The 26,063-nt window shown below is 39.8% G+C and overlaps 1 protein-coding gene across 4 annotated transcripts in view; it reads right to left on the reverse strand.

Annotated features, from left to right (window-relative positions):
* LOC136864544 (trypsin eta) overlaps nucleotides 1–26,063 on the reverse strand; it is a 243,539-nt gene that overhangs the window by 174,942 nt on the left and 42,534 nt on the right. For all 4 annotated transcript variants that reach the window (XM_067141682.2, XM_067141672.2, XM_067141690.2 and 1 more), the window contains exons 2-3: nucleotides 25,784–25,854; nucleotides 9,369–9,484 (exon numbers count right to left, since the gene is read on the reverse strand). In XM_067141682.2, the coding sequence (XP_066997783.2) occupies nucleotides 9,369–9,484; nucleotides 25,784–25,854 (187 nt within the window). The remainder of the gene's footprint in view (nucleotides 1–9,368; nucleotides 9,485–25,783; nucleotides 25,855–26,063) is intronic.

A 26,063-nucleotide genomic window follows, 5' to 3' on the forward strand; every position in this document is an offset into this window, starting at 1 on the left:
AATCTGTACATTGTTCAGAATTTCAAAAATAATGGTATATCTGTATCGATCATGTCCACAGTAACAAGGAAATGCACTTTTTACTTTTCAGTAATTTATGTATGTATGTATGTATGTATGTATGTATGTATGTATGTATGTATGTATGTATGTATGTATGTATGTATGTATGTATGTATGTACAGGCATCACGAGAAAACGGCTGAAGAGAATTTAATGAAAATCGGTATGTAAAGTCGTGGGACGAGTCACTACAACCTAGGCTATAAATAATTTTATTTATTTTTATTTTATTTTTATATAGAATTAAATTTTTGATCATTTATGTCTTCTACATTTTTACCGTACCGGCTATGATAACACAGATATTCCTGAATTTCGATTTTCGTTGCGAAGATCATATCAATGCCGAGCCACGAGAAAATGGGTGAACAGAATTTAATGAAAATCGGTATATAGAATCGGGGAATAAGAAACTATAGTCGAAGCTAATAAACAATTTTATTGACCGTGGATAAAACTGTAATTTAGGGGTAGGCGCCTAAAATTTAATATTTAATTACCTATGTCATTGGTCCTATCTAAAAGTAGTACATAACAAAATTTATAGAGAATACAATGTCCGATCATTTATGTTTTATTCAGTTTTACCGTACCGACTATGATAAGAGTGGTATTTCAGGGTCGGAAGATAACTAAATGTGAAGCTCTACAATATCGAAAGCGCGTAACATTGATCAACAATAACATTACTTTGACCATTGTTTGTTGTGATCTTCTCTTATTCTGCCACTTAACTCCGATAGATGGGATTACTGCTGCGTACTGAGTAGTGGTACGTAACACACTGGTTCATCATAGTACGTATTTCAGCTATTCCGTCCCTACTCTGACGCGCTGTTTTGAATGAGCAGAAGCTCACTTAGTAGTATTATGACCTGGTCTAGATTTACAATTTAGGCCTATTCCAAATTATAGCACCACAATTCAATAAATAACTCAAAACTCAAAAGAGCCGTTTCTTAAGAAAAGCTTCTTCCTCTTCACTTTTATTAAAGTCTACATTCATTTTATTCCAAAATAACAGTGAAGAGGGAGTTTCTCCTCTGGCTTGGAGGAAAGATTTGCCTCGAAATCAGATAGATTTTTCCGCCGCCAGTGTAGTGAATTGAGGTTTTCCGACTCATAGGGTACCCCTACGAAACATGGCTTTTGCCCTGGGACTCTCCACTATTCGACCTCCCTCCCCGCCGCAAAAAGACAGAGTGTTCACAGATCACGGCTGTATGCGGCTTGGTCATTCCAGCTCTGGAACTTTGGAATGTTAGATCGGCAGCGTAGTACAGTTCGTTAAAAGTGAGAAAATGTGTGGGTTTTCATTTGATCGAGTATTTCATATGAAAGTATTACTTTTAATCGCGCCATTCCTACTGACGTCACTATAATGACCTATGTTCATTTCAGTTTGGAAAACCACTAAGGCAGTCTTTCTGAGGATGTAAAAAGGCAGGTGGAGAGTGAGTGTCTGCCATTATAATGAAAACTCCCCAACCTGATTGTGACTGATGGTGGGCAGGCGGGCCTACCATTACAATGAAAATTCCCTAAACCCAGTCTCATATGAGAAAAGACGTTTGGTGACTTCCCCGTCGCGTTTCTAGGGTAACCATAAGAGCTATGCAATTTAATACAGTCTTGCTCAAAACGTATACACTACGTAACCTAGAATTCTGTATACAATATAGAATTCCGTAGCCAATCAACTAGTCATACAATAAGACTAGGTACATAAATGAATAATTGTGCGCTATAGTCATTTATAATTAAAGGTAAGTTTGTCTGGTTAATTCCGCTATCTCGAGGATTGGGTATTGTATTCATGTTGATACACATCTTCCTTTATACTATAACATGTTACACTACAAACCACCATAGTAACACGCAATAGTGAATATTTTTTTCCACAAGGATTGGCGTGCATCATCGCTTAAGACTAGACTGAACCCATTTGAAGTGCCAACACCAGGTAACTGGGAAAAGGCCAGAAGAAAGACACTTAAGACTTTCTTATGATGTATCATGTACGCACTCTATCCAGTATAAACACTACGAAACACTCGTTGGTTTATTATATTGTGTATTTTCTCTTCTTGAATACTCAATGCCTTGAAATTTATCTACGAATACATACTGCATGTAAAAATTCAAGGTTTGTCTAGGTTTTTTTAAATATTGACATTGTCACAGGCTTTTAGTCCACCCCATTTCCCTGAGGTACATTCATCTGGAAGGCAAGTCAGTTGTCAGTGTTAAACTGTAGTACTATTGCAAAGAAAGGAGTAGAATTAAGTAATTCAATAAGATGTATTTATTTATGATTATGCATTTAATCGGTTTACCCTCCAGAGTATGTTTTACCCCCGGACTCAACGAGGGATCTCACATCTACCGCCTCAAGGGCAGTGTCGTGGAGCGTGAGACGTTTGGTCGGGGATAAAACTAGAAAGGAGGACCAGTACTTCGCACAGGCGGCCTCCCCTGCTACGCTGAACAGAGGCCTTATGGGGTATGAGAAGTTTGTAAGGGATAGGCAGGGAAGAGGGAAGGAAGAGATCACAGCCTTTAGTTAGGTACCATCCTGGCATTTGCCGCGAGAAGAAGTGGGAAATCACTGACCCGCTACTACTTCTCAATGTTTATTTTTCTTAATCTCACATTATTGTTGCTTCAAGTCACGAACTCTTTCAATTCATTCTATACATGGAATATTTAACTAGGTAGTTTGTCATGCCGTCACGAGATGATAGTGGTGTTCCCTCTCGAAGCTTAGGCTCTTTTTACCTCTTTGATTTTAAAGTATTTTGTTCTTAGGTTGATACTTTAACTCTCTTACAGAGGCAAAAAAGGAGACCAAAAACGTAATGCATGCCTTTCTGCATTATTATGAGTAAAAGGTGTTCAAAGCGGAAATTGAACAACTACTACTAAATGTTTTCATTCCTTCCCTGAAGTGGGGGGCGGGCCTCCTAGACGATGACCCCGTCTCTCAGGCCAGGAGATTTGTATCGGAGAAGGAGATCTGCGGAGAAGGCGAGAGGGTTGGCGGCCGTGGCCTATATTAGGAACTGTCCAGGTATTCGCCTTAGAGCAGGAGAATGGAAAACCACGGAAAACATTCTCTCAGGGCAGCCGACGATGGTGATCAGTTCCTCTCCGTGTCCCGAATACAGAGGCGTAGAGCTACGGTAGAGTTGTGACCACCCCTCCTCTGCTCGGTTGGTCATTTGTGGGTCGAGATATACTCTGCATCCGCCGATCGAAATTGAATAAAGCGGAAACCTGTCCACTACGGAATATTTTAACGGTCCCGGCGAAGCTTACGGCGTTAAAATATTCTTACTTTTGTGTAATGCGGAATCTCCTCAACGCGGAAACGAAAAATGAAAGGATTCTTCAAAATCTGTTTACACAATGTGGAATATACTGGGAGCCCTACCTGCAATATATGTGCATTGCTGGTGCTGGTCAGACCAATGGTATTTTCCAGGCCCTACCCTAACCATTCCAGACCAATAGCCTTTTCCACAGGAAGCTAGAGGCCTAAGGCCGCTTCGCAGCTTCTAACCTGGGGGCTTACACCCCCAGACCAGGGCCGGATTAAGGGGGGGGGGGGCTAAAGGGGCTGCAGCCCCGGGCCCCGCATGCCAAGGGGCCCCGGCCCTTGGCCGAACCTAAAATTGTATAAAAAGGCCTGCTGCTCCACCTTCGTGCAAGTGTATGAATATTTACGCTAGCAAAATATCGAACACGCACTCTTCCTTCCTTCCTTCCTTCCTTCCTTCCTTCCTTCCTTCCTTCCTTCCTTCTTATCAGCTGTCCGCGTTAGTATTTCATCATTGCTGCAATCAATTACCGTCCGGAGACACGAATCCTCGCTACTTACGCACTGTAATTATTTAAAGGTTATTGTTGACGAAAATTTAAATTTGGAAGCTTGCGTGTACGGGCAGAGAGGGAAGGGGGCAAGAGGTCTAGGAAGTGAGCGGGAGGGGACAGGGGAAGCACGGCGGAATGCGCATGCTAATACTATATCTTTGCATCAGGAAGAGAACTTCCAGTTCACCTCTGATTATTGAAACATTCGTAAGTTACAACTGTAATGTTCCTGTAAAATGGATATAAAATATCCTAGTGGTGCCTAAAAACGTAAATTAAAAGAACGACATTTGAAAGAAATTGAAAAGTTGCCGAAAATATCAACATTTTTTGACAGGAAGTCTACAAGTACATCGATGACTGAAGAGACTGTTAATGGTGAATTGGAATCTTCTACAGGTAAGCGAATAATGTAATATCTAAGTCTGCTGTTTTAAGAGAGATTAGGTCTTTACGGAATTGGAAAGCATGAGCATTAGGAAGATGGTTTTAGGAACAATGAAAGGGAATCCTAATGTGTATTTTTAAACTTCAATAACATTGTATGGAATACTCGGAGTCGTAAATAATAAATTGCCGATCTCGTTGGTGTAGTGGTAGCAATAATGACTGCCTCCCCCGAAGACCCAGGTACCTTCCCCGGCGCTGGCTGGGGGGGGGACGCCTTGGTTACGAAGAAGGGGTCCCACATTTTTAAATAGCCCAGGGCCCCCAAATACCTTAATCCGGCACTGCCCCAGACTCCCTTTGCTTGTCTCCATATCACTGGTCTTGTCCAGACCCTACCCTAACCTATCCAGACCAATGGTCTTGATCAGCCCTTACCCTAACCAGTCTTTTCTACAAGAAGCTGGAGGCCTAGGGCTGCTTTACGGCTTCTAGCCTGGCAACGTATGTCCTCAGACCCGCAGTGGCGACGCGTGCTAGTGTCCACTGTTACAACTGGTAACAGTGCCCGACCCGTTGGCTGAATGGTCAGCGTACTAGCCTTCGGTTCAGAGGGTCCCGGGTTCGATTCCCGGCCGGGTCGGGGATTTTAACCTTCATTGATTAATTCCAATGGCCCAGGGGCTGGGTGTTTGTGCTGTCCCCAACATCCCTGCAACTCACACACCACACATAACACTATCCTCCACCACAATAACACGCAGTTACCTACACACGGCAGATGCCGCCCACCCTCGTCGGAGGGTCTGCCTTACAAGGGCTGCACTCGGCTAGAAATAGCAACACGAAATTAAAAGTTAAACTGGTAACAGTTCGAAAATATAAAAATCTAGTACCTATCGGTACTCTTTAATATATTTGTTTCTTCGCATCGCATCGTGAGAACCCTGTTGCAGGAGATAGCCACCGTCAGAGCTGAGAGAAACGGATACCAACTCCCGGCAGTGGATACGCATTGAATCTCTTCTAACAGCGCGCCAAGCAAAGCCCTTCTCCCCCCGACACTGAGATGTACCCTCGTACCTTCTCTCATCATGTTACCACAATGCAAAGTGGTAACGAATACTTAAAACGTTGGTGCTGAGCAGTTCTGTCCGTTCTTTCCGCCGCGCCCTAAGTGCACTGTTATAATTTGTGTTAATTATTGTTTTCGATGTAATACGTAGGTCGAGTCATAAGTCATAGAAACTACTTTTTTCTCTCGCGAACAGGAGACAACACGGAAAATCTAAGATATGCATTTAGAAATGTACGATATGTACTTGCGTATGATGTCACTAGATGGTGTGTGGGTCTAAGCATGCCCCCAAGTTCAGTGTGTGAGTGAGAGCGTCACAAAATGGAAGTCAACAAGCAGGAGCAACGATCTTATATTAAAATAGCAGTTCTCCGCGGCATAAATACACGCTAATGCCATGCAGAGCTGCGGGAAGCATTAGGTGTGCATGCCATGTCCTATAGAACAGTGGCGAGGTGGGCAGAGACGTTCAAACGGGGTAGAGTATCAACTGCCGATTTGCCTCACCCAGGCCGTCCAGTGTCCATGGGCAAAGATGTACGGATAATGGTGATCGATCAGTGTTTACATGAGGACAGGTATTGGACTCTAGCGGAATTGCAAGAACATACAGTAATAACAGCGGCAACAAATCGGCGCATTTTACACAAGGACCTACAGATGCGTAAACTGTGTGCAAAGTGGGTGCCACGTCACTTAACTGAGGTACGGAAGTGGACTCGTTACGAAACATGTCGCATCAATCTGAAGAGGTTACAGCAAGAAGGACAAGCCATGTTGAATCACATTATTTGCAGTCGATGAAACATGGGCACGTGCTTATGAACCTGAACTTAAGAGACAGTCTAGTGAATGGCGTCGTCAGGGGTCACCACGAAGACACAAGCTTCAACAAAATCAGTCGCCCAATAAGGTTATGGTAATCCTGGCATACGATGCTCAAGGTGTTCTTGTGTGTGATTTAGTGCGTGAGGGGCACACTGTCAATGCAGTTTATTACAATTCCTTTTTGTTGTACCAATTGCGCCGTCAGTGCGAACCAAATGTCCAGATCTTTTGGACAACGCCATAATCCTACACGATAACGCGACAGCTCACAACGCGTCGCTTACAACGCTGGGGATGGGAAGCTCTTCCACATCCGCCTTTTCGCCTGATCTGAGCCCATGTGTCTATGATCTAATCCCCAAAGTCAAGAAGCCATTGCGTGGAAAACGGTTTCTTAACAAAGAGGACATCATAACAGCATTTCGGAGAGCGGTGTCACACGTTAGCGATACACATGCAGCGAATGGTATTCAGTGCCTGCCCCACCGCTGGCAACGCACAGTGGAAACTTGGGTGATTATTTCGAAAGTCTGTAACCAGTGGAAATCTGTCCTTTGTACGTAGTCTTGTGTATTTGCTGTCTATACCATAAAAACCAATGTTCGCCAATGGCCTGTGTTCTGTCACTTTCCTACGAGAATCTCCTGAAATCAGAATTTGTCTTCAGGCACTATGCATAAGTGCATGCCCTATATTTCCAAACGCATATCTTAGATTTTCCTTGTTGTCTCATGTTCGCGAGAAAAAAAAAAAAAAGTAGCCATGACTTATGACTCGACCCTCGTACGACGTGACTTTTCTTGTTAAAGTTTGAATTTATTTTTAATTTATCTTAGGTAAACGTTAAAATGAGTGGTGGCACTTCCACCTCAAAAATAAGTGTGTTTGTGGGCCCAGAATGCTCATGTATAATAGAAAGGTTAATGAACACACCAATTTCCTTAGGAAACTTTGAAGATAAGGAAAACATGCTTAAGTGGAGAGTCGTACTTTTACGAATTCCATTCATTTTAACGCAATTTACCAATAATTAGAAATTACTTGTACCGAGCTCGATAGCTGCAGTCGCTTAAGTGCGGCCAGTATCCAGTAATCGGGAGATAGTGGGTTCGAGCCCCACTGTCGACAGCCCTGAAAATGGTTTTCCGTGGTTTCCCATTTTCACACCAGGCAAATGCCGGGGCTGTACCTTAATGAAGGCCACGGCCGCTTCCTTCCACTTCCTAGGCCTTTTCTATCCCATCGTCGCCATAAGACATACATGTGTCGGTGCGACGTAAAGCAAATAGCAAAAAAAAAGAGTTATCAGTCGATAGTGCCCATCTCTACGTTTGTATATGTAGAAAGTGGTAACGAGGACTAAAGTATTGATCTGTCCTTTGATATCACATATTGATTACTTGATTCGAAAACTGGAAAAAATCCTAAGAAAAGCAACTCGATTTGTTCTCGGTGATTTCCGACAAAAGAGTAGCGTTCCAAAGTTTGCACTGGGAAGACTAAAGAAAAAAGGAGACGAGCTGCTCGACTTAGTAGTATGTAATAACAACATGGTCGGTCCGTTATTGGACATTATAGATTTTCCAGCTGACTCGTTCCTGGTTGCCAGTGTTTCTCCCCAGTGTGCTAATTTGGGTTCACCAGGCACACTGGGGCGAAACGTTGGCAACCAGGAATGGGTTGGCTGGAAGATATGTAGTGTCCAATAGCGGGCCAACTATATTGGTATTATATCAAGTTACTCATTCGGGACAAATATTTCAGATTCCCTATGGAAATCAACATCTATATCATTAATGCTATGTTCCGAACTGTCAGTGGAGAGATGGCGTGGAATGACATTAGTAGACGAATACATTTGAGTGGTGTTTTTAAAAGTAGGAAAGATCACAATATAAAGATTAAGTTGAAATTCAAGAGAACAAATTGGGGCAAATATTCTTTTATAGATGGGGGAGTTAGGGAGTGTAATAATTTACCAAGGGAGATGTTCAATAAATTTCCAAATTCCTTGCAATCATTTAAAAAGGCTAGGAAAACAAATAGGAAATCTGCCACCTGGGCGACTGCCCTAAATGCAGATCAGTAGTGATTGAAAGTCATTGTCTTGACAAACTGATGCACGTGTTTGATGATAGTGTTAATACAGATAGTGGAACGAATTAAGCGCTTGATGGAAATATGGGTTAAAGAGCGTATATCTTGTGTTCTGAACAGTGCAATATAGTGTTGTGACAGTGCCAAAATGATACACCACTGTTTATCATAATATACCGTATGTAATAATAAAGCGCAGTAATTATATTAATCAACAAATGAGTGTACGTACCTTCATTTTGGACAACCGAAGGTCATAAGTAGGCAGACACAGGGGAGCTCAAAATAATATTTTAAAATACTTTATACTGTATTATGTGTTGTGTAACGGTGGTGGCGATTGCTATTTTAAGGCAATACAAACTACTATTTGTGTAATGCGGAAACTTGTCTCATTCGGAAAACAATTTTGGTAGTTTATAAATGTATTTATTCAAAATTAGTTTCACCAGGTAAAGAACCTAACAGTTAGGCCTATAAATTAACGAAGTCGAAACAAAAAAGAGATGGCTTCATATATCAAAAAATGTATTTAATTGGTATAACTGAAAGTAATTTCACAATATTTCAGAATAATTATCTTGGTTTTGTAGAATTATCGTTATGCTAATGAAACCCTATCAAATTTAAAAGATCTTGTTTTTTGCTAGTTGCTTTACGTCGCACCGACACAGACAGGTCTTAGGGCGACGATGGAACAAGGAAGGGCTAGGAGTGGGAAGGAAGCGGCCGTGGCCTTAATTAGGGTACAGCCACAGCATTTGCCTGGTGTGAAAATGGAAAACCACGGAAAACCATTTTCAGGGCTGCCGACAGTGGGGTTCGAACCTACTATCTCCCGAATACTGGATACTGGCCGCACTTAAGCGACTGCAGCTATCGAGCTCGGTGATCTTGTTTTTAATAGTGAGTTTAATTTAGAAATATAATCTAAGTAATCAGTCCGGATAAACCGGACATCCAGATTTACATACACGAACAAAGTGGGAATTTACTGTTTCTGTAGGATCATAATAATAATCAAAGTAACTGTTGTGCTCACGTTTGTTTAGAGTCCGAGACTGTAACACAGTGTGCAGCTGTCAGGACATGTTGATTGTCTATGATGGAGCCTCCACAGACATATTTATCTTTTCCATCGGCTATGTCCAACCGAACCTGCAAATATAATCAAAATTTCAGTCAACCACTTCAAAAAAAAAAAAAAGCGTAAGAAACTCATTTCTCGAACATCATTATTTGTGTACGTGCATACTGAAAGTGGTGGTGGTGGTGGTGGTGGTGGTGGTGGTGGTTATTGTTTTAATAGGAAGTCAAGTAGGAAACTTTTCTCTATTAACACTATCAGGGGGAGGAAATTTGAAGGGATCCGACACTTCAAAAAAGGAAGGAATCGGCCAAAATGCCACGAAGGGTGTGAAAATGAAAGACTCTCTAAGCCTCGAATGCTCTAATAGTGTCAGAGTCGGAAAAGAACAAGAGTTGATGAAGGGAGGTCCTATAAGACAGATGAAAGTGAGGAACCATGCACAAGTAAGTGGAAGCAATGCCAGTACACAGCTGAGAGCACCGTGGTCACCAACCCACGCTCCCACATTAACAGTTCCTACGGCACCTTTTACTTGCCTCTTACGACAGGCAGAGGATATCGTGGGTGTTATTCTACCGTCCCTTCCCCAGGGGTGATGCATATGGAAAGCGACCAGTTGTCGGGTATGGAGTTAACACAATTTCTGGACTGTGCACACACATAGATATAATTAGTAAAGTGGTACAGTAGTAGGGAGAGGCCGGTTCTACCCGCGGGTCAATCAGAGGCCGCGCAGCGGGTCACGTGACTGCTGAGTCAGCAGCGCGGGAAATTTGAATTCTACGGGGGGTCATTGACCCCCAGTAGTGTACCTAGGCCGATTCCAACTCCGCGGTCATTAACCGGAGGTCACTGACCCCTAGTATAGTAGTAGCAGTAGTAGTAGAGCAATGACAATTTGCGGATTTTGCATAAGAGAACGAGCCTAACCTCACAGTCGCCATCTTGAGGGGCGTAACCTTACTTTAACGGCTAGTTGCCCTTCCCGACGCCTAAGAGATCGAGCCTAACCTCACATCCGCCATCTTGAAGGGGCTATCCTTAGTTTTACGGCAAGATGCCCTTCCCGACGCAAATTGCAAAGGATGGCGGCTACACGAAGCTCCTTGTGAGACGGCCTAGAGGCGCTGGCGCAAGATGGCGGCTATACGCGGCTTCTTCTGGAGAAAAATTCCGGCCATGGGCGCTTGCAAAAGATGGCGGCTGCTCTTATGAGACGGCGTAGGGGCGCTTGCGAGAGATGGCGGCTATATACGGCTTCTTATGGAGAAAGATGACGGCAATAGGCGATTGCGCAAGATGGCGGCTATACATAGGCTCTAATGGAGAAAGATGCCGGCCATGGGCGCTTGCGCAAGATGGCGGCTATGCATGCGCTCTTATGGAGAAAGATGACGACTATGGGCGATTGCGCGAAATGGCGGCTATACATAGGCTCTTATGGAGAAAGCTAGCTTAGAGGCTACTGTGCAAGATGGCGGCTGCTCTTATGAGACGGCTTAGGGACGCTTGCGCAAGATGGCGGCTATACACAGGCTCTTATGGAGAAAGCTGGCTGAGGGGCCTACTACACAAGATGGCGGCTATATGCACAAGCTTATATGGAGACAGCTAGCCTAGAGGCTACTACGCAAGATGGTGGCTATACACAGCCTCTTATGAGACGGCTTAAGGGCGCTTGCGCAAGATGGTGGCTGCTGTTATGGAGAAAGCTGGCTGAGGGGGGCTGAGGGGGCCTACTGCACAATGTGGCGGCTATACACAGACTCTTATGAAGAAAGCTAGCTTAGAGGCTACTGCACAAGGTGGCGGCTATACATAGGCTGTTATGACCTCCTCCTCCACCTCTTCCTCCACCTCCTCATCTTCCTCCTCCTCTGTCAAGGCATAGTTTTATGTCTCTATCGAACAAGTTTAAACATGTATTACTATAATAACGCTATGTTATGCTTAAGGCTAGAGTGAGTAGTGCTATTATTCTGTTTTCAACCTGCAGCGATAACGTCATCATAGTTATGCATATTTAGCCTTGTTCGTTATCAAGGTCACTTACTCAAGCCTTTATAGATAGAATGCGTAGGTGTAAGGAGACAGAGTGTTGCAATAAGTACATTTTCAATGCAATAAAATATTTATGTACACAATTAAAACAATGTGCTACAACAGTTTTTGTTTTGCTGCTGACAAAGTTGATATGCTCCTTGACAGCGTTTTGCGAAGAGGTAGCATGTCTTCCGAAATTGAAATGCCTCATGCAACATTCAAATTAAACAAAACATTTAGAAATATACAAGGTATGTTATTCTTCACAAAGTAAATAATGCAGTTCTTACCTTGTTGTTATTTATGTGTTTTGTTCCTTTTCTGAATCATCGTCATCATGTACTGAAATGAATGGAATAAGTTCATCCATACACTGTGTACAGTGTTCAATCCTCGGATTTGGTCCATCACAATCATCATCACCAATTTTTAACCCAATGCTTGTAATAACGTTGACAGGTTCTGCATAAAGCTACATCGATTGACATCTTACTGTGTAGAGGAAGGGTGTCCCAAAAATCATGTACGTAAGGGGCAGCGTGTGTAGATTAAAATTCTAGCGGTAAATATTGAATGAGATGTTTTGGCATCTCATAAGGTTCTATGTTTGTAGAACATCCTAATAGCCTCATTTACTCGTGTAAGATAAATAAGATGTTGCGTATGAGCACGCAAACAGCATGCACATTGACAGTTTTGTTTGTTATTAACCGTGTGCTCTTTCTGTTCCATAGCGTACGATGTCGAAGCACACACTAATGTTGATGATAAAGGGCTATCCTTATCTATAGTCTTGTAACAATATTCGTTAGCGGATGGTAAGTAATATTACTCATATGAATAATAAGACAATAGGCTGCTGTGTTAGCAGGAATGTTTTCAGATGTTTAAAATTCTAAACGAATATCTTTGTTGTTGTTTGCTTGTTGTTTTAAGGGGCCTAACATCGAAGGTCATCGGCCCTAAACGAATATCGACAGGAGATTCTTTTATAGATTCTTCATGATAAGAGCAGTCTATAACTACAATCGGTGCTTTACTTTTAAATTCTTGAGGCGAAAATGGCGGACGATCTTCTTTCTGTTAATACGATGATTGCAATTTACAAATACAAAAGATGCCATAAAGCATCCCAAATTTATTTTTCTCAAAATGATTGTCCATGTTTTCGTAGGGAAACGTAAATCGGTTGAGATATAGTCTAACATTTCTTAATTTACAGTAATCCAACTGTGAGCTATCATTTTCGTGATTGAATTTACGATGGGTTTGATATCCAAAAATAATATACAAGAGCTTCTCGATAAAACGTGACGTTTTAACAACCCAGATATGCTTCTTTGTAGGTAGTAGCACAGAATATTCATGCAGCTCCCAACTTCGAAAATGCAAAGGTAATGGTGTATCATTTTCTACAATCTTGAGCAATCGAAGTTTTTCACGATCAGATAATGTTACATGTGGAATCCTCCAAAATATACGATGAAGTGTAATTTTCGAGTCTACTGGTGTTTCTGCTGCTTTAAAAGAATTGTAATCACTTCGATCGCGGATCAGCATAAACTCTTGTTTTGCGTTGATTATAATACGTGTAAAGTTTTCTGCGAAGCCAAAAATATGTATCAATGATAACATACCTGTAAAAGTTCCGTCCTCATCAATCATCCAGTTGTTAATAGCTTTTGGACACCATCCTGACATCCGCGAAAGATTACTTTCTTCATCAGAAAAAGAAGGGTAGAGTTTCATTGCACTTGTAATACCAACATTCTTCGTTCTATCTATTTCGACATTATTTACTTCATATCGCGTTTCAGAAAAGAGAAAAGCTAGAGCATAGTTGTTTAGTTGTGATGTGCTTGGTCCACTTTCATCTGGCTTATCTAGTCGTCCTTCAATATAGAGGTAGCTTTCGTGTGGCAGGGTGTATACACCTTGCTGATTAATAATAAAGTGAATTCCATCATTGTTATTTAATCCAAACGTAAAAGGTTGATAAGAATGAAGCTCACTTCGTACTACACCTTCACGAGTTTCCACTGTACACACTCTATGAGTCTTCGCAAACATGTAGTATGTCTTCGGAATGTACACCGTGTTTTATATACGTTTCTCATACCGGTTTGAGATGAAGATTGTAAGCTACGTACGCGTGCCGATCTAAATTAATAAGCTGATTATGTTTATTTACAAGCCTAAGAGTGATGTTACCAATGTGTTTTACAGACACAAGATGATTAAGAACTACTGCCGGTTTCTCACGAATAGTATATCGTCGTTGCCGGGACAAACCCTCCTATGTGATAATATTTTTGGAGACATACATTATGAAGAGCGAGAATGCTTTGGCAATATTCACACAATATTGCACCTTAGATGACAGAACCTTACCGGCCACAGTTCCAAGCTAAAATATTTCACACAGGAGGTTTTGTACCGGCAGCGACGATATCCACGTTCCTCTGTAATAATAAAGTCGTGCAGGATGTGCGAAGTTTGTTGATTACTATTCACGTCTGTAATAATATTAAAAGTAATGTTCACATGATGATCATCGAAGAATGTTATAGGTTGATCAGACTCGTAACGTACGTTCGGTAGGAGCTCCCTTGGTGAAAATCCAAGCAATGGACCAATCGAATCAGGTTGTGATTTGAAATCAATCTTAAATGATGATTCAATAACATATTTATGTGTTACGTTGCTTACAGTATTTGAGAGCTTGTAATTACGGTTACTAAATCTCTCTTCTCCAAACTGATCAATTAACGTACCAGTACTTTCAATATAATCATGAATATCGTCTACTGAATAACTGCCTGAAGGTAGCGTTAGCACATACTCATCGTAATAGGACTTGTTTACACCATCACGCACATTATAGATTTTATTGTAGCTTTCAAACGATACTAGTCCTAGACTATGTAGTTGATATCAAAGTTCGATCGGTGGATTAAAATAGACGATTGTTTCAGGTCGTTCTCCACGTACAGCAAACATTCTTTCACTATTAGTCATTACGTGCACACTAATGCTCTTTCTCTACTGTCTGGGTTTGACATAAGAACATAAGACAAAATCGTCCACACATGCGTGTATTGAATTTTTGCACACGGTTCTTATTGTAAACAATGTCTACACTGCTTCCACAATAACGTATGAGCTCTAATGGAGGAGGTAAGTCTCCATAGCTGTCGAAATACCACACTTTAGATTTACGTTTTACATAGGCAACGTAATGAGTTCCAGTTCCGCGACTGTTGTCTAAGTTAATTACCGTACAGCACTGTTACGTTTACGTGGGCACGCTGGTAGTTGATCGCGCATATACACACCTCAAACACAGAATTACAGTGAGTACTTGATCAAAAACCATCATCATATTAACATCTAGCAAGGAGATTACAAAACATATAATCCATGCTCGAAACAATTTTCGACGGAAATTTAAAGAGCTTAAACGTATTTAAGCATACACTGTTTTATATTTAAAAACACAACTATATACAACACTAAAAGAAATTTTTAATTTTACTTCATTGCCGCAGTCTACTTCAAGTTTTGCTTCTATGAAAACATTATATAATAAAGAGAAGCATGAAGAACAGAAGCATAAACAAGAAAAGCATAAAGAAGAAGAGAAGCAGGATGAGGAAGAGAAGAAGCAAGATATAGATCAAGAAGAGGATAAGGAAGATCTTAACGATACTTTACAATCTAAGCGTGTTGAGTTTTTAACAACAGATGTTATTGCTGAAACACCTACTACATCGACACAAGATCTACCATTTTTGTCTGAGGTTATGATCACGCCAGAGTATCGTAATCAGTTTACAACTTTTATTCAAGATACCTATGGATCTCACTTTGCAGCTTATATAGAAAAAACAGGACAAACTGTCACCACCTACGGTATTCGCTTCGAAGACGATTGTTTCTGGATAGGAAATTCAAATGTTAAAATTAATAGCAACAAACTTATTGTAAAATGTGTTACCTATAAACCTGGGAAAGAACCCTTAGAACTTCTTTTCTCATGAATACCTGACAAGGATATAATTTTACAAGATGATCTTAAAAAATATAAAGCAACACTTTTTGCTACTGACGCATCACGACGTAATTACGAGAGAACAGAAGCTGTAGATGCAAATAAGAGTTACAAGTATCGTGAGTTTATTTCTAAGCTGTTTCCGACTGCACGTGGTCTTAATGTTATCTACAAGCCTTTATTGTCGTATGTAGACGTAAGATACTGGAATGACCCAAACTTACTCGTCGAACGATTACAACTTCTAAGAGCACCGCAAGATGCTGTTCACGCAGATCACGAATACGAAATACTAGAAATAAAGAGAGAATTACAACATGCCGGTATTATTTTGTAATGGCTCGTCAAGATAAGATCTCACCTGTAAAGGTAAACATCGCACATGAGTTACATAAACCAGCACGTCGCACCTACTGTCACAGACGCGTTATTACACGAGGAAAAGATGATCTCTGGCAGGCAGTGTTAATAGAAATGATTCCATATGCCTCTAGCAATAAGGGGTATAAGTATCTACTTACTGTTATCGATGTGTACTCGAAGTTTGCTTTTGCACAACCTGTGCGTTCTAAGACAGCAGCTCAAGTCAAAGACGCATTTAAACATATTGTTGAAGAATCGAATCGCTGCCCAAGGCTTCTTCAAACCGATCAAGGTAAAGAGTTTTACAACAATGATTTTTCTTCTTAACTTGAGTTACATAGCATTCAACACTACTCTACGTTCAGCAGTCTCAAAGCAAGTGTTGTAGAACGCTTTAATCGTACACTCAAAATAATGATGTGGCGAGAATTTACAGCACAAGGTTCATATCGTTGGATTGATCTGCTACCTAGACTTGTATCTACCCACAACGTTACACCTCATCGCACCATCGGGACAAAGCCACGTCTTGTTACAAAATATCCACGTCGCGTCGCCTAGATGCTATTCATCCTGTAATTAAAACAGCTGAACCGCGCCGCTATCGCTTTAAAGGAGGTGATTTTGTTCGCATCAGCAAACACAAGTCTATCTTTCCAAAATGATACACTCCAAACTGGAGCAATGAACTTTTTCAAATCGGGAGTGTTAAGCTTACTAATCCAGTTACGTATTTACTTCGTGATCTCAGAGGACAGCCTATTGAAGGAGGATTCTACATCGAAGAACTGCAGAAAAAATATCCTGATCACTATCCAATTGAACGTATTATTTGACGTCGTGGAAATAAACTGTATGTTAAATGGCTTGGTTTTAATAACAGCTTTAATTCATGGATTAATAAAGAGGATGTCCTTTAAATCTTGTGTGTTTTTAATTCTCGATTCTTTACATCTCATTTCTACTAAGTTAATACACAACAACATTATTACTACTAGATCATTTAGGACATGCTGTAGGATTCACATTAAACAACACCTGTAATATGTTTTACAATTCATATTTATTTTAGAATATCGTGTTTTCTTCAAGCAAATCTGTTTTTTCCTTTCTTTATTTTACTGTCTTTGCCACTACCTAGTGACAGTCCTCATAACGTGGTTGAAAAAGAAAGAAATGTTCGGCGCAATAAGAAATTGCCGCCCAACAGTGCGGCAAAAGAGAGAGGATGCCCAACAGTATGCCAAAAGGGAAATGGATGCCCAGTGTGGACGCAAAAGAGAGAGGATGACCAACGTGGGTACAAAAAGAAATATCGATCAAAAAGAAATTAATGCCCAACAGTGCGGCAAAATTGAGAGGAAACGACGGATAGTTAGAGAAGCAATTAGAAATTGATGACCAACGTGGAAGCAAAGCAGAGGATGAAAAGAAGAGAAAGGCACCGCGGGACTTTAAAAGAAAGGATCGCCAATAGCAGAAAGAAGAGAAAGATAGCAAGAGGCAAGAATTGATAGTTAACATGTTGACATAAACAATATTATTTTAATAATAATAGAAGGCAGAAAATAGAAAATAATTTAGCTATAACACTAGTTAAAAATATTATGATTGATACAAATAATGTAAATATAAGTAGATAGTAGAAAATCGTAGAATCAGAATTTTAAAAATAATATAGAACTTGGAAACTAAATCAAGTTAATATCACGTTTTAAAAAATCGAGTATTTCAAAGGTCAGTGATAAAATGGGATAAGGTCGTTCGGGAAACCTGAGCCAGGCAGTCGAGCCAATTTTCAAAGTAGTTAGTAAGAATATTATAAAATAATTTTTAGCATATAGAACAATTTTTAAAAATAGAGCATCGATAGGTACATAGAGAATCATAAAATAGATATAAAGATGACGACTCTAAGCCATATGAAAGTACAATTTGAGGAGTACCAAAGAGATCGAGAAGAGAAATTGTGAAGAACGGAAAGGGTAAGGAATAACAGAGAAGAGATGCAGAAGACGAAGGAAGAACAAGGAAGGATATTGGAGACGTTGAAACAGATGATAGAGAAACAACAAGAAATGATAGAAAAAATAAATATACAACAGGAGATAATGGAAGAAACCAGAAAGCGAGATGAGGAAGCAAAGAGAGAAAGGCAGGAGGAGATGAGAAAGCAAGAAGAGAAACAAAAGGAAATAATGGAAAAAATAAGTAAGAAACAGATAGCGGAAATCAATAGAAAGCAAGAAGAACAAGCAAGAAAGCGAGATGAAGAGATGAGAAAGCAAGAAGAGAAACAGAAGGAAATGATGGAAGAAATAAGTAGGAAAAAAGAAGAGAAGCAAAAGATAATGATGGAGGAGATGAAAAGAGGTCGACAAGAACAGATGGAAAAAATCAATAGAAAACATGAAGAGATGAAGGAGGAGATTGGAAAAGTAGGATCAGAAATGGTCAAAATCAACAGTGGCATGGACGATTGGAAAGGAGAAATAAGTGGGATAATGGAGGAGAAGAACAAAAAGATTCATGAAGAGAAAGCAGAAATTATCTCCAACATTTAAAAGAGGAAGAGATAAAGAAATTAACCGAGAATATGATAAATTTCAGTGTTGATTAACAGGAGAAATGGAAACAATATCAAGAAACGATCGACGAGGTGAACGAAGGAATTAAGACACGAAATAGAGATATAGAGGTGAAATTCATAGTAGCCAGGGATCAAATTAGTGACAAGCTAGACATAATGAGAGAGGATATCATACGAAATAAAGAACAGGCCATCCAGAGAATAAATAAAGCTCAGGAAGCAATCAAGCAAATTCAGAAGGAAATACAAGAGATTCGCAACGAAACTCAAATGACAAAATCGGCCTGTCATGCTGCAACGAAAGGCAAAGGGCTATAGAATTACAGATAAATGAAAGAGAAGCTACGCCCACGGTAATAACACAATCCAACCAAAGCAATGGCGAAGTAAACGTGGAAAATAGTAATAACAGGAGTCCTGTTATCAACAGTATCATCAAGACGTATGATGACAGACCAAAGCATTTCAACAATACATCCAGTATATCACCTAAACGATTTCTGAGGGAAATGGAAGATTTTTAAGGATAATAAGATTCCTGAAGAGAAAAAGCTGAAAATTGTAGAGAAACATCTAGATTCGAATCCGAATCTGTGGTTTCAAGCATTCAAATATACCTTTCACGAATATGATGATTTCAAAACAGCTTTCCCGAAAAGTTTCTGGAATTCAAAGGTACTGAAACCCTGAGATTAGAGCTATATTCGAGAAGATATGCATCGAATGGTCAAACCAGATATAGTGACTATTTTGCATATCAATTTCACCGTTTCCGGGATCTTGACACAGCTCCTAGCGAGTGAGAGGCTTTTAAGAGGATACAAAGACAATTCCCACCTGACGTGCAAAGGTTACTAGCTACTGCAAATGTAGAGACTGCAGTACAGACGGAGAATACTCTTAGGCAGTTGGACATGACTACTGTGCCTCATACCAGTAGAGTAATTCGGAACATAAATGGTGAGGAGGCAATTAATGTATTAACTCAAGAAGATCCAGGCAGAGATACACTGAAGGAAATGGAAATTGCAACACCCAGAAGGAGTGGTGCTACATTGCTGCAACTGAACTTGCAGGACGACTGTTTGCTTATGATTCGATGATTACACTTTCAGGTCCCTCTGACCGCAAGTTTGGACAACAATCAATACAGGGTGTGCCCACCACGAGCTGCAATACATTGATGAATTCGTCGAGGCATGAAGTCAATAAGGCCCTGGAACGCTTCCTGAGGAATTGTGCCCCATGCTTGCTGCACTGCACGGGTCAGTTGTTCCAGAGTTGTGGGTGGCTGAGGACGTTTGGCCAGTTGTCGACCCATCATGTCCCACACATGCTCAATAGGACTGAGGTCAGGGGATCTGGCGGGCCATTCTAAGGTTGTGATGCCGTGGAGAGCTTCTCTGGATGTGCGTGCAGTGTGAAGCCGGGCATTGTCCTGCTGAAACATCCCATTAGCATTGTTCGCCATCATAGGGACAACAACTGGATTGAGTACCCTATCAACGTATTGTCGAGCAGTCTTAGTGCCGTCAACAAGCACTAATTGTGATTTCACATTAAAGCCAATAGCTCCCCAGACCATAATGCTTGGTGTTGGCTCTGTGTGCCTCTCGACAATAAGATCTGGGCGGCCCCTCTCCCCGGTACGTCGGCGCACACGATTCCGGCGATCACTGCAGGCAAGACAGATGCGCGATTCATCACTAAAGACGACCCTATGCCATTCGTCGACCCATGTCGATCTTTCTCGACACCAAGCCAGCCTTACACGTCACTGTTGTGGGGTCAAAGGAACACCTCCTGCAGTGACACGGGCTCGTAAGTCAGCTGAACGCAAGCGATTACTAACTGTTTGTTGTGTAACGTGGGGTGCCACAGCTGCTCGAATTTGCGCTGCTGTTGCATGGGGTTCCATCCGGGCTATCGGAATGATGCGCGATCCTCTCTCACAGTTGTCTGTCGCGCTGGGCTGTGCCAGGTCTTCGAGTGTGAGTATCTTCATTTGACCACTGCTGCCATACACGTTGTACCGTAGATGCCTGTCGGCCAACACGTGCAGCGACTGTCCTTAGCGATAATCCAGCCTCACACAGCCCAATTATCCGAGCCGTCTCAAACGGCGACGGTTGTTGATAGCGTGCTCTTCTCTATCGTCGAGGCATGTTTGGCGGAGAACACTTCACTGCACAGACTGCAAGTCAACTACGCTACACCAGAGTCCGTATACTGGAGTTGATTCCTCCGCGACCAATCACGTGGGGAGACTTGTAGCAACAATCCAATAGATCTGAAACTTTGATCGTTTACATACCTACATGGTATCGTTCCATATCTTGAAAATCAACACAAACTATCAATGCCTTCATGGTGTTACAATTTCCATTTTCTTAAGTGTATGTTCAATGAACAAAAGAGAACAAATAAGAGATACGAAAGGAGAGAATGGAATAACCGGGAAGAAATAAGAAAAAGAAGGAGAGAAGCAATTTTAGGAGTAGTTCATATAGTCGTGAAAAATATACGCGCAATGGGAGATACAGACCGTATACACAATATATAAACCAATTCAGAGAAGGAAGAGGCAGATACAATTGCAGAAGAAGGATAGGATATGAAAGAAGAGGGAAGGGAAAGAGTCAAGACAAAGAATATTACAATCGGAGGTACATACAAGATTTAAAGGAAGCCAATAAAGATAAGGATAAGTGGGGAAGAGCTATCCGAGATCAGGATGTAAACGGAGATGAAGAAGGAGCTGAAAGTCTAGAACTGCAGAAGTATAAACAAAAGAAACAAGAGGAGCAAAGACTCAATCCTAATGTTCAAGCATTCGAGTATAGAATAGAAGAAGATGGCTACGTTAGCAAAAAAGCACCAATTTCTGTATAGACGGGAAGATAGAAAATGTCAAAGGTGCAATGTATAACAAAATTCCAAGTTAATTAATGACGCAAATCTATTCATGGGGAAAACAAGCAAAGAATATATATCGCAAGCAATGTATTTCAAATGACGTGGGAGAAATAATGTGCCATTTCACTGTTAACAGTTAATATTCTGGAACAAAAATGGACACTATGCGGCGAGAACATTAAAAATAACACGCTAATATAATCGTAAATATCGAGAAGATCATACTTTTATCTTGTACAAGCCAAGAAATAATATGTAGAACCAACCAACTTAAGCAGATCGCTACGGCAGAAGACGTCAGTCTACAGAATTTCCAGAAGAACAACACTGAAAATGTCAGGTGTAACTGATATGACAGATCACGTATGATAAATACTTTGGCACTTAAATTAATTTTTGGAAATTTATATTTCATTTTTGGTGAATGACTTAAATTATTATCAGTAATGGTAACTTTGATTATTTTTAGAGCAAAAATGATGATTTAATGAATTGCATTATCTTTTGTTCCTGAAGTGTGCGAATGTTAGGGACGCATATTTTGAAATACTCGATTTACATGAATGAGAAGATCAGTGTTTTCTTTATATGAAGGTTAACAAGCATAATGATTGTGATAATGAAATATTAACAGATAGATGCTGGCAAAGCTAACTGAAATCTTGTGAATTGATTTACAATGTATTGTTTATATAAATTAAGTAGAAAATTTAAGAAATTAGATTGCGTAAAGGCAAAAGAAAAATTATAAAACTTGATTGTATATTTGATGATTCATAACGAGTAATGAGAATGTGAGTCATTTTCTATATTCTACAGAGAGCATGTATATAAGAAGAATTATCTTTTCACTTAAGATTAAAGGTTTAAATGTTCTATAAATAATAAGTAGGTTAGTTAGATGATGAAATAATTAGATTCTTTTCAAGATATTCAGTTTTCGAATCATTTTCAAGATCTTTTAATTTAATAAAGTAATGTTAGATAAATGTTATTCTTTCAATGGCTACTTAGGTTAAGTATGTACTTATAAGTAATCATAGGCTAAGAATCGTAGGAATTTATGATGAAATGAATGGAATCGCGAGATGGAGACGTCCAACGCGTATAAGTAATGCTAGTTCATCCGTTTATTTCACTCGGCGACTCTCTATCAGAACTCATGACCCCAAATCGACACTGAATAGAACATTAATGATAATTTTGAGCTAGTCTGGATCTTTTTTGCGACTCGACCTGGACGCGGGAACGGTGCATATGGCATATCCTCTTTGGATTGCATTATGATTGTGTTCAGCAAAGAAGTGTATCTTGCTTTTGAATTACTTTCTAAGAGTATAAAGTTATTCCTAATGGAAATTGCGTGGGAACCATCACACACCGTCTAGGAAGAAGCAGGGCTGTGAAGAATCTATTCTGATTAAATTACTGAACATGATACAATTCCACATGCGTCCAGAGGTTATGAACATCAAAGACAAATCAGAAATAGACCGAGAACGCATAAATATTATGCCGAAAGAGCATCTGAATATTCAACCAAGTAAAACAGAATGGGAAGAATTCAAAAATAAAGAGAAGCAATGAAGAGGAGGAAAATGATTATTGCCCTGAAAAGTTTTTAAATTGTGGGCAAGTTGTTACTCGAGCAATGTATTTTTTAAAAATTCTACCAATATGTACGTGATAGCGAAAAGCGGACTACATTTCTGAATTCCGTGTAAAAATATTTGTAGGCCACCTATTTACTTTTGAGAGTCACAGTGCTATTTTTGTTCAGTTATGTACCTTTTTCTCGGAAACTACAAAGTATACAGACGAAAAATCTCTATCGCATACTGCGAAAGTACCAATACATACACTGTAGAAGAATGGGTTTGATTTCATTAGTACTTACTGAGATTATAATTAAATATGAACCAAAAATTGTTTAAAAAGTCAAAAAATGTGCTCGATTAGAATTTTAAAATAAAATAACCATAAAATCAATCACTATAAATCTGCTACTGAGTATTAATTACGTGTATTAATTGTATGCACCGATATTCATGACTCTGTGTCATCTAGATCACAAGAAAAATTACACAAAAAAGCAGTGTTTGCATGGTTTTCTTTTTACTTTTCCAGATATAAACCCACAACTCATTATAATAATACTTCAAAATCTCACAAAGACTGTTCAAGTAATTTAGATGATATTAAGGATGTATCGGTCACCCACGTCTACACTACCCGGTACTCTTATATCGTTCCGAATTCGATATCTTTGGCAGCCTGATAAGGATGGATTTCAATCAGTCTGTTTCCTGTGTTAAAGGTGTGGTTGACCGGTTGAACAGTTTCCAAAGGAATTATTATTAATATCAACCACTTTAAGCGGTTCTACGCTAATTTGATCTGGGCTAAAGACCTTGCTTGGAATAAAACATTATCTAGTGCATCCTCGAGAATCTCTGGACTTCCAGTTCTTTTTCAACGTTCTGAGCGATCTTCTGTGAAGATATCTGCGATACAGTTCTTCCGTACTTCCATCTGCTCTTTCTTATCCACAACAAGTTTGTTTTCTTTGTCGACTAGTTTTGCAGCCATTTCGTTTTCTTATGCAGACTGAAATGATCGTGTATGTTTTTAAGCTTCGGTGTCTTTAAAATGTTCGTTAATCGACACTTGTTTTGCTTCTCTTTCCTGTTCACACAACCCAACTTATTGTTCTAGTTAAGGACAACATTTCTATAAATAAAATTTAAGTTTTGTCTGTACATCATGAAAATAATAATTTTGCTTGAATGAAAAAGGTTTCCCCTTTTCGTGTACCGTTAAGACCTTAGAGACCATTGCTTTGATGGTATATGTGAATAATTTCGTTGTTGTTGTTGTTGTTGTTGTTATAAATCTTCAGGTAAAAGTACAATAAAGCATAAACGATCGGACATGCTATTTTGCTCAATTTCTATCAGGCACAATTAATATTGCAGTACCACTGTAAACTAATCAAATAATATATACCTTTGTGCAGGCCTTTCCAACTCAGCGTTTGTGGGCTATGGAGCCCTGACACAATCCCGTGTTTGCCCAGGGCTTCACTACTCTTCCTCGCTATGACATTGGTGATGTAAGAATGAATGCGCTGGGTTGCTGGTGCTGCCGTTTTTTAGCCCACATTACACATCATTTTAGTGATTTTGTTTCATTGGGAGGAAAAAATATATTAACTGGTGCTAAGTGGGAGAGAATTCGTGCTTTTAATACGGAAGGTTCACTGTTCGTAAAACAATAATTACAGGAGAGAGATTTTGAAGAATTCCATCTTTAAACCCATGTGACTAGTCCTGCTATAACTCTTAGAGTAACTCTGAAGCCCCAATTCGACAATGGTTTCGAAATTTCGAAGACTCTTCACTATAATTTTTATGACGCCCTCTTCTTTAAATTCTGATCAGGCTCCACTCTCCAATCAACTTTCCAGGAGCACTGAATGAGAGCAAAACTAGGTCATCTTTGTCCGATGTTGAGTTGGAAGCAGGGTCACTTTGCTCAAACAAGTTTCCCTGACATCACTGAGTTGGAGAAATCAAAGAAATGTCAGGTTTCTTCCTAAGTACATAAAAATCTACAATTTGTTATATTATCTTCTTTAAGGCTGGCTTTTGTAATTCCTGAAAATTCTCTCCATGTCTTATAAAATGTGTCATCCATTCACCTCGTTCCCCTCCATTTCTTTGCTACTGATTCGCTATCTCTCATCTTCGGGGCTCACCCTCAGCTCTGACAACCCGGCTTCCCCTGGGCCAAGCACGAGGTTACCCTCTTGGCATGGCCTAGCTTAATTCACTCTCCAGAAGTCCCTGAACTTAAATATCAATTTTCAAGAAGTTATATCGAGCCACTTTCCTGTGATATTCACACAAATATCCAAACATACAAACAGACTGACAGACAGACAAAAATTCAATTGAAACCACTTCTGCAAATCAACACCGAAACAAAAACTAAGAATGAGGCAAAAATTGAAGCGAACAGAGGAAATCGTAATTTTATTTTTACAGATAGTGCTTGTACAAGTTGTATGTACACGTTTACACCACTTTTTTACACTATAACCTACTAAATAATAATAATAATAATAATAATAATAATAATAATAATAATAATAATAATAATAATAATAATAATAGTAATAATAATAAAAGGAAGAAGAATACAACCATTATACAGTATATTATTTTTCCACTTGGTTGGCAACACTATCTCCACTATTCCGAGACATCAGATTCTCATAAACACCTAAGAATATTTACTTTCAAAAACGAAACTCTCTCAATTCATAATCTTTTTGAGAGCAATGCTGATACATTCCACGCCTTAAAATAAATACACATTAAAATAAAATAAACACTTACGTACCTGGTATCTGATCTGATATTTTTGAACTAGTTGACCATTTGCAACGTGATACTTCGGTTTATCAAGCTGAGCTGTAACAATTAAAAAAATGCAATTTGGCTTTATCAAGATGGCGGATTAAATTCAATTGTGTGTGTGTGTGTGTGTGTGTGTGTGTGTGTGTGTGTGTGTGTGTGTGTGGCTTGTGCAATGAATGAAAATCCACAGTCTGTTTCCAGTCATTCGGCCGGGTCAGGAATGGAATGAATGAAGCCCCCATATAGCGGCGAGGATAGGAACT

This window comes from Anabrus simplex, chromosome 1 (genome assembly GCF_040414725.1).
Source record: "Anabrus simplex isolate iqAnaSimp1 chromosome 1, ASM4041472v1, whole genome shotgun sequence".
NCBI classification, from domain to species: domain Eukaryota; kingdom Metazoa; phylum Arthropoda; class Insecta; order Orthoptera; family Tettigoniidae; genus Anabrus; species Anabrus simplex.